This window comes from Danio aesculapii, chromosome 1 (genome assembly GCF_903798145.1).
Source record: "Danio aesculapii chromosome 1, fDanAes4.1, whole genome shotgun sequence".
Taxonomy (NCBI): domain Eukaryota; kingdom Metazoa; phylum Chordata; class Actinopteri; order Cypriniformes; family Danionidae; genus Danio; species Danio aesculapii.
In genome coordinates, this window is record NC_079435.1 from 14,098,310 (window position 1) to 14,108,921 (window position 10,612).

A 10,612-nucleotide genomic window follows, 5' to 3' on the forward strand; every position below is an offset into this window, starting at 1 on the left:
AAACACACCCATAACTCATTAAGAGAATAAGCACAACCCTGTTAGACCATGTGTTGTGGTGCAAAGCATATTTTTCCGTGGATTCAAAAGTGGATTCTGACATGCCCTTAATGCTTTTGCACCATGTGCTTTAGACATTGCGTCTAGATCATTAAAATAGAGCCCAAAGTCCACATGAATCAGAAGCTGCGACCATTTTTTTTTTTCATTATAGTAAACCAGTTAAGAATGTTAAGAGAAAGAACAAGAGAAACAGAATGTTAAATGAGAAACAGTGGGCGTGGCTTGTTTTTATCTACTGCAAGCTGTTTGGATGTAGTAAAGTAGGCATTTAGATTGATCGGGAAATGGGTTTAAGAAGAATTATTACAACCTAACAGACACTTCCTGCTCACCGTTTCTGTTTGGTGTCAAAACTGACAGTTGGAGAGGTGTGGTGAAGTATGTTAGCCAAGCCCAATACCTCAGACAGAACTAATCTGAGAATTTAACTGAAAAATACAAACAGGAAATGCATTTTCAGATTTCAATTTAAGATTAGAAGGGCAAACTATTTTTTTTCTTAATGACAGATGAATTGTTCACCACAAAACTAGCAATGTGAGCTAACAAAATTATACGGTTAGTTTTGATTTCATTTGTGCTTTAAATGAACAAGCACGTCTCACTGAAACGCTTTGGTTTCTCTGTTATATGTTCAGAGATGGCAGGTCCTGGCAGAAGACCCAGTCCTTCCCAGCTGGAGTTGCGGATGGTCCAGAGTAAAGCGGACATAGAGGATCCAGCCATAGTGATGGAGGCCACCGTTCTATAGAGCCGCCCCCTGCGCGAGCGCACCTCTCATCCACATCTCACCCTCCGCTCACAACTGCACAATGTATAGATGTTGTACATTTTGATATGTAATGTGACATTGCCTTAGAATCTCAGCCAGAGCACAAGGGTTCCACTTCAAGAGATTCAGCAGGGTCCAAATGAGCGCTCAAGAGCCAAGAGATGACGGCCAGAAGAGGAGGATCAGCCTCACTCTCGTTCACACTCTTTTGTCCATCTTCACCATCTCTATCTCTCTCTCTGTTTCTCTCAAAGCTCCTCAAGAGGTCCGGTTTGTCCTGCACGTAAAGCCCAGTCACTGACAGGTCCAGAGCAGGTCAGTTACGCACCTAAACTGCCATTGATCTAGTGTGGACCAATTTACAAAAAACAAAAGGATGGTGTGATGCTTTCTATATGCGAGTCAGAGCTGTTCAGTTGAGAGTCAAACAAAAACTGTCAAGAAATGCCTGGGTCATATTTCAATCCAAAATCAAAGGAGAAATTTGATTATTGCAGAGAACAGAGGCTATTGTTAGGGTTATTAGATTATTATAATCATGTGAGCTAATACTTAGTCATTTCTGTTATCATTTACTCACCCTTGACTTGATCTTGACTTGTGTTTATATTTTGAAGAATTTTGGAAACCTGTAACCATTGACTTCCATAGTATTTGTTTTCCTACTATGTATGTCAGTGGTTACCGGTTTCCAACATTCTTCAAAATATCTCAAGGGTGAGTAAATGATGAGAGAATTTTCTTTTCTGGGTGAACTGTCCCTTTAAGGATCTATGCATGGGTTTTTATTGCCATGATTAACATGTTTCTGTCATGGCGCTATATGTTTGGCACTGTATTAGCAAGAGTAAAGAGATTTTTTTGTTGTTGTTGACGAAAATACAACATGCCAGAAACATAATGATAACTGCAATAAAGATCCGATCATAGGTGTATTTACTTGCTTAAATCCAAACAGTACGGGTTTTAATCAACCCAGGCTCATTCTGAAAACGTACCCCTGTATACATTTCCGGAGAGCTCCAAATACGTCCAGGAGGTAAATTTTTTTGCAGTTTTTGTTTTCGCAAATCCACCAGAGGCTGTTGTGTAGGCTTTTTGAGATCTCAAATTTCTCTCACGAGTGCCATTAGTGCCTGCTGTTCTTGCTTAAATCCACCAGAGGCCGCTGTCGACTGACTGACTGACTGAATGACTGACTGACCCACCCTCCTCCTTTCCTAAACCCAACTGATAATGTTTTCAAAAGCACCGATTGATCCGCCCAACCACTTCCCTAAACCCAACCGACAGTGTTTTGAAAAGCAACCCAGAAAAAGAAAAGCCCTCACCTGATTTTTTTTTTACCACGTTTTCCAATTCTACGTCGTTCTCACTCTGTTATTTACTTGTTTATTTAATTTTTTTTCCTTTTGTTTTTGTTTTACCTGCTTTCTGGAACCGTTCTTCGCCAGACTCGAACTCCGTTGTCATGGTCAACTCCTTTCTGTGTCTTAAATCTGTTGACGTACATGGCGAGCTACTGAGCAAACTGGTAACGGCGGAAAAGCCATCTACACGGAGGTAAGCGGTCAGCTGGTAGGGCAAAAAGAAACAGCGTCATCCTGCCCCATAGCGTTTGTTTTAAAGATGAAATGCAGCCATACGTACCTCTGGCTACATAAATCACGGTCTCCAGAAATGTGTACAGGGGTACGTTTTCAAAATGAGCCTATATTGGTTATAATGTGCCAGGCAGTGCACTGCTTTCAGAGACCATTAGAAAATTCTCAGTTTCTCTGCGTTTACAATTTATTGTTTTTGAGTAAAACATACTTTTTGCTTTATTCTGTAAAGTACTGTTAACATTTTAAAATACAAATGTTTATAATATTATTAGATACATATAATATTATTATTATATACAAATGTTACACATTATATTACACGTTTAACATAGGAATTAAAATGAAGAGTTCAGATACAAGTGCCATATCATTTTTCTCAATGTCCTAGGTTTACATTCAGGTATTTCACTTTAAATGCAATGAAAAGAACCTAATATTTGCCCTAAAAGTGAAACACACAAGAGCCTGAGACAAATTCAGAGATGTAACTTTAAACTGAATTGATCTTAATGGTCCCGTGAAGTGCTTCGAAATATGCATTTTTATTTGATGTTTGATCCAAACCAATACACAAAGAGAGGGTGGGACATTGTGTAGCCCCTCCCCTTTTTAAAAAACAGCCAATAGTGTTTTGTTTTTATCACAGCTCTGCCAGCGAGAGTGTTGAGCTCAAGCGCATCAAAAGAAAAGCCAATGAGAAGCGTCTTAAAGGGGACGGGGCATGTCAGATACTAGAGAGCATTTGATTGCTCAAGATTTGATGGGAAACTGAAGTATGAGCTGACAGGAATAAAACCGTTGATTCATTTAAGCGAAAGTGACAGACTTCAAGCTTTATATGTTTATATCAGTTTTATATCTTCTAAACATGAATTTTCTCACTGTTTTGCAGCACACTAGCTTACAGATATCTTATGGCCCATTTCCACTGAGTGGTACATTATGGTACCGTTCGCTACGCTTTAATGGCCGTTTCCACTGTCAAAGGGAACCTAAAAGTGAACTGTCCCGTACCACAGCCGAGACATTACACTGTAATAATATATACATATAAAAACAAGCCAAGGTCGACCCAAGCTCAAACAAACCTTGTGATTGTCTTGATGAATAGCCACAAGGCCAAGAAAAAGAGCAGAACTACCCTGTGCCCTGTAGTTGATTACAAGGCTGTCTAAAGCGCTAGCGGTTTCGCTTTCTTGCTTTTGCTCGCCGCATGTCGATATATGAAAAAATTAACATCTTTAGCTGATGATAATAACGTATGCGTGATTATTGAAGTGTTTCTGACATCCAATCCTTTCAGAAACAGACAAACGTGAGAGTGATGTGTGAAGAAACAGGAGAATCCCGACAAAACAATAGAGCGAATGATTCCTTCAGCAACCTAAAACATGAACAAACTGCAATGTTTAACTATTGTCATCACCTTTTGCACTATTATGATCTCAGAATGGTGGAAATTCTTTCTAACAAGAGGCTGCATGTGCTGGTGAAGATTAAAGATACATATGAGAGGTTTGCACTGACTGGGCTATATGTTGCGTGTGGTTTTGGAACCCAAATAAGGACTAATTGTATGTTGTGTGACGTTTTTCTGTAATTGGTAACATATCGGAGACTGTAAGGGTCTGTATGTGTTCATATATGTTGCATTTATTTATTTATTTTATATAATTACAGACGTTACAGTAGGCTATTTTGCATTGATCATTGATCTGCAGTTATAATCAAATCCTGTTTATAGAAAGGTTAGTAATGGACATTTATACACAAGTGTTTATGTGTATAAAGCATCTGTTTTGTGAGAAGTGCTTCTCATATGATATGTGAACGACCCGTACAGCTTTACTGTGGACATTTCCTTAAGCGAGAATGACGTCGACTGAACTTTCTTTCACACATTGGTACCCTTTTGGCAGTGGAAACGCAACCCTGATAACTGACCTGTACTATACCGTACCATACCACTCAGTGGAAATGGGCCACTAAAAACTAACAATACTGATACTAACATCTAAAAAACTTTATTTTAATTTCACGGGACCTTTAAATCTAGATTTGTTTTCCACACAGCTAATTTTCCTCATGCAAAATACAATTGTGTATTCTGTTGTTTTGAGGTTTACCCAGAAAGCTTTGGCTCGTGGCAGATCTTGCTATCTGGAAAACAAAAAAAAACTTTTTCAGCCGACCTGAAAAAGTGAGCAAGTTTGCTAAATGTGTATTACTGACCCAAAGCACACACTTGTGTCTCCAATCTGTGTATTTTATTGGTCATCCTATTTTTCTGGACGAGATGCGCTGCTGTATTTTGTGACTTGTTGTTTATTTTGGTGAGATGTACTGTAATCATTCTTGGCCTTGCTCGTCGTGTGAATGGTTTGATTCTCTTTCCGTTGAGTTTGTTGTACATCGAGCATTTTTAAACACACCACTTTTAGCATTTCACTTTTGTGTTCATTGTTTGTTGCTCAGTGTAAACTAACATCATCATCTCATTTGCTTTGAACTGATTGTATTTGCATCGATAATCTACTTGTTTGTACAAGCAGAAGAGACTTTAAAAAGTAGCGTCGACTTTTTATTTGATAGTATTTTCATATCTTAAAAGGAAAAAGACTAGTGGGAAGTCTGAAGGGGAACTTGTTAAGATGCCTTGACTGAAGTCGCCGCTTGGTTACAATGCTGTGAAAGATAATAATAAAAGGCAGATGAGTTCGATCTGTTTTTATTCAGACTTCTTCTCTTTTATTCAGTTCACAAGGAGATCCATTCAGGCAGCGTGTTTGTGTTCATGTCTGATCCATTCTCCATTACAGTCAGCGGGTTTTGTGAGTTTCTCAAGTATTATTTTTGGATTCGTTTTAAACATTTCTGTTGACTCTCTTATCTTTTTTTTTTGAGTTGCATTTGACTTTTAAACTCTGAGTGAATCTCACGAAAACATATCCATGTCACGTTACATGCACAGTCAGGAAAAAATAAATGAATAATAAACATACTCAAGAAGCATTTATATGGAGTTGTAAGCATGCAGTGTTTTATTTTATGCATATTTTGTCCATTTTCATTCAGTTTTAGTTAACGGTTTAGTCATTTTGTTGTTGTTTTTGTCTATTTTATGATTTTGGTATTCTTGTATGCCTATACAGATTCATATTTTTTGTATTATCATCGTTATTATTATTATTATAGTTAGAATAATAAGTTTTGATATATTTTATTTGAATTAATATTTATTTAATTTGGGCGACACAGTGGTTCAGTGGTTAGCCTCACAGCAAGAAGGTGACTGGTTCGAGTCCCAGCTGAGCCAGTTGACATTTCTGTGTGGAGTTTGCATGTTTGCCCTGTGTTGGCGTGGGTTTCCTCCGGGTGCTCTTGTTTCCCTTACAGTCCAAAGACATGCACTATAGTGCACCTTATACCAAAATGGATAAAATTCATTTATTTCTTCAAAATTCTACACACAATACCCCATAATGACAATGTGAAAAAAGAGTTTTTGAAATTGTTGCAAATTTATTAAAGATATAAAACCTGATAAATCACATGTACAGAAGTATTCACAGCCTTTGCTCAAATACTTTGTTGATGCAGCTTTGGCAGCAATTAAAGCCTCAAGTCTTTTTGATTATGATGCCACAAGCTTGGCACATTTTTGCCCATTCCTCTTTGCGGTACCTCTCAAGCTCTATCAGGTTGGATGGGAAGCGACTGTGTACAGCCATTTTCAGAACTCTCCAAAGATATTCAATAGGATTTAGGTGTGTGCTCAAGTCTGCATCGGTGCATCCTCGATATCAAGAACACATCTGGGAAGTTTCACGCGTCCTCCATTCTTGCGGTCTTGAGTATTGGAACTGAACTTTGGCAGCTGATGATGACGTTACATGAGAACAGGAGGACTCAAGACCGCTGAAGAACGCATATTGAGAAATAGCCCGTATGTACCTGAGCTCAATTTAGAGCTTCACGCCAAAGGCTGTGAATACTTCTGTACATGTGATTTTTCAGCTTTTTTTAATAAATTTGCAACAATTAAAAAAAATATCATTAAAAAAAAATATATATCACATTATATCACATTGTCATTATAGGGTATTGTGTGTAGAATCTGAGGGAATAAATGAATTTATTCCATTTTGGAATAAGGCTGTAACATAAAAAAGTGTGGAAAAAGTTAAGCGATATGAAGACTTTCCGGATGCACTGTATAGGTGGATTGAATAAACAAAATGGGCCATAGTGTATGATTGTGAATGAATGTGTATGGATGTTTCCCAGTACTGGGTTGCAGCTGGAAGGGCATACGCCGAATAAGGACTATGCCGAAGGAAAATTAATGAATTTATTTAATTTCAAGCAACAAAAGTGGTTTCAGTTTTTAATTATAACAAGCCTGTTATAGCATGTGATGCATTACAGTGAACCGTGCATAAGTGGCTACATAAATAAGCAAAAATGGTGCAACAAAAAACAGGCATTATTTATAAATATTTGATCATATAAATTTTGTGATTATTCAGAATTAAATGTTTTGGCATTATACAAAAATATGTGGGACCTTAAAAAATTGTCAATTTAGTTCTGAGGGGGAAAAACTCAAAATTGTGAGACATTACATGGAACTGCAAGAAAAAAAATCTGAATCCTGAGTTTACACCTAGCATTTCTCAGAATTATATGTTCTCTCACACTTCTGCAGTTCTGACAGTTCAAATCTTTCCCTTCAGAATTGTCAAATTTCTTATTTATCCTGGGCTAAAATATGACTCGGCTGTGTTTTTGACAGGTTTCATGAGATTCACCCCTCTTCATCATACACTTTAATCACATCTCAAGCTTTTGACATCTCAAGACTTTTTTTATTGGCAAAATTAAAAAGACGGCCATGTGCAGGACTGATCAAGGGTCAACATTGCTCTGAGCTTGTCATGAATTTCTGATCTGTTTCTTGACTTCTTTGGTATATTAGGTCGTCGTTGTACGTACGTGTGTGTGTGTCTGTGTGTGTGTGTGTGAATGACTAAAGGATGGTTCTACTGTGCGAGCATTTGTGTTTCTGATGTGAGGGTGTGACGGGTTAAACTGGGAAAAGAAAACCTAAATAAGATTAAGGTCGTCCTAAACTCTACTTTTAACATGAGTACAATAAAGTTTCACTCTTGTAATTTCGGCGAACAGCAACCGACAACCAATCACCCTCGTCATATTCTCACGGGAACGAACTTTATAAACAAACGGTCGTTTTCGCGTCTGAAGAAAACGATGTAAAATTGTGACAGACACGTTTCCGATGGAATAAAGAAGATACCGTTTCATTCTCCGAAAAGCCAATGGAGGAAAACGTGTATAACAGTGGATAATAATATGAGGTAAAGGCGGGAAAGCTGCGTTCACATTGTACGTAATTTAAACGGACAAGACTTAAAGGGACAGTTCACCCAAAAATTAAAACGTACTCACCCTCAAGTGGTTCCAATTTATCTGAAACTTGAGATTTATACATCACTTGAAAACTGAATAAATATGTTTTCCTTTTATGTATACTTAGAAAAACTATACCTAAAAAGGTGCTTAGCAATGCTAATTTCTATTCAAATATCAAGTTTTGATATGAATAATATTCGAATAAGTCGAATTTGGCTATTGCAAAAAAATACAACTGTGCAACATAAGACAGGTTTTGTGGTCTAGGGTCACAAATATCTTCTTTTGTGTTTATCAGTAGAAATTCAAACAGGTTTGAACGAACTGGGGTGCATTTCCCAAAACTATATGTAGCCAACTAAGGTCGCAAGTTCCATCGTTTCAAGCATAGTTCATTGATTTGGCATTTCCCAAATCCATCGTTCCAACGAACATACACAAACTGCGTCGCAAACTTGAGCACTTGCAACTACACCTCTGGAGCTGAAGTTAGAAACACAGTTCCTGGCTGTGTTCTATTCCCACTTATCCCCCCTATGCCCTATTCATTTAGAACATTCTAACATTCAAAGTTGGAGTGATTAAAAATAAAAAAGCATTAAAGTCATCTCTCTTAGGTGTAATTTGCTTTCAAATTATTTTTACAGTTCAGTTTTTGCGCTCTTCATGTTTACAACTGTGCTCCCTTCGCAGTGCACTTTGAAAACATAGATGTCATTTTGAACACAGCCGTGGCTCATGACGAAAGCTATAGGTGACCTATTATTTAAAAGCGGAATTTATGTTACGTCTCCAAACCTTGTGAAAACAAAAAACACAGCATAGGTTAATTCTTTTAATTTATAGTGGGTTATTTATTAAGTATCTGTACTGTAGATAACATGGGCCTGTTGGTTAGAACATTCTGCAGTGGCTTACATGTGTCAAATTGTGAAAGTAGACTTTAAAAAAAATAAATAAAATAAATAAACAATATCCTACTTAATAATAATAAACATCAACATCATTAATATTATTATTAAAGTAGGATTTTTTAAATTTCCTAATAAATAATAAACATTAAATTTCATTTTATAATAAATAGCCTCATTATTTATTTATTTATTTGTTTATATGATTTCTATATGATATTAGAATACGTGTAAGCTTTAGTGAGTGATTTTATGTTTTAGAATAGAATATGTAATGTTCAACTTCTCAATAATATTAGTAAAGCAAACAGGCCCTATATGTACCGTTTACATATATTTCAGTTAGCATGGAAAACGAGTGCATGTTTTTACCAAAACTAATATTGGATTTTATTTTAAATTTGTGTTTGTGTAAAACAATATAACTTGCACAAGATAAAGAAGTAGTTACTCCACCCTATTTAGGGCATCATTATGGGCGTTTTACGCTATAACTTACGTGGTTCAATCGATGGATCTGCGACAGAGAGACTAGGGGTTTTGGGAAACACTTGTCACTACATCGTTCTTTTCCCAAACGATGCATCGTACTATGATAGTTCAGCCGCGAGTTACGTTGTTGTTTGGGAAACGCACCCCTGGAGGATGAATAAATAATGACAGAGTTTTGATTTTTGGGTGAACTATCACTTTAACTTTCAGAAAATGTGTTATTACAAGTTGTAAGATGACAACAATGCTTTTTACTACCTAGCAAACACATAACATTCCCCCTATGTTCCCATATGGTTTCTGTTTAATTCCCAGTTTATTTATTTTTTTGAGAACCAAAAATGGAGACTGTTGGGAATCTAAAAACCAACCTTCCCAGAATCTTGTATTATTATTATAATACTTTTGTTTTATGCCTAAAAAAGGACCTTCAAGAAATGTTCTCCTTAACTTTAGGGAATTTCTATTCACATAAAGAAAACATTCCATGCTGCGTTCTAGGAGTAATCACAAAATGACACAGCTAAATACTTTTCCATTCAATCAGTGACAATGACACCTCAGATATAGGTCTAGAAAATGACCATTTGAGTACTTACTTATTAAGTACTAAATTATGACCAGTGTAAAACATGAAGCAAGATAACCCAGTTTCACTAATAATCGTGCTTTAAAATGACTATAACAAGTGTGAAAAAGCCCTCTTGTGAATGCTAACAGCCTGTTAGCAAACTGTCTGTCAACTGTACTGCTACTATTTGCTCTCAGCATTACTAAACCGGTTTAATTTAGGGCAAAATGGCCACTTTTGCCTGAAGATGCCTTGGTGAACAGCTGACCTTATTCTCGTGCATGTTAATTAAAGATGTCAACAATGAGAGCACACGTGTTTACTGCTAATGGAAGAGCGAGTGTTTTCTGATACAAGAAACCCTCATTAAGACTAAAAAGAGCAAAGGAAACGTAAGGAAGATGCATCCCGCTCTCTTATAGTGGGCAGCCAAATATTTCGACTGTTATCGCAGTGACGTCTAGTGCATTCCCTGAGGGAAGTGTGGTTGAAAACTTTTAGGATGAACTACATTTTTGTTTGTTCTGTACACATAATGTTTGTAAATTGTATATTGCTCTGTGGAAGTTACGTGTTGTCTGTTGTAAGACTGTGGATCAGAAATGACCAAATGATGCTGGGCTCCTACTATGGCAAGCTGTTTTAACATTTAATCAATAGCTACGCTCTAAAGAAATTACTGCAAATTTACAGTAACATACTGGTAATTTTGGTTGCCAGTTGTTAAGACTGTTATTAAGATTGTGCTGTATTTTTTTACATT

General features: G+C 36.8%; 1 protein-coding gene across 1 annotated transcript in view; it reads left to right on the forward strand.

Moving 5' to 3' along the window:
- The window catches only part of pdxkb (pyridoxal (pyridoxine, vitamin B6) kinase b), a 31,080-nt gene extending 25,903 nt beyond the window's left edge, over positions 1 to 5,177 (forward strand). The window contains exon 11 of the mRNA XM_056456631.1: positions 702 to 5,177. Coding sequence (XP_056312606.1) covers positions 702 to 814 — 113 coding nt within the window. The 3' untranslated portion in view covers positions 815 to 5,177. The remainder of the gene's footprint in view (positions 1 to 701) is intronic.
- The last annotated feature ends 5,435 nt before the right edge of the window (positions 5,178 to 10,612 follow it).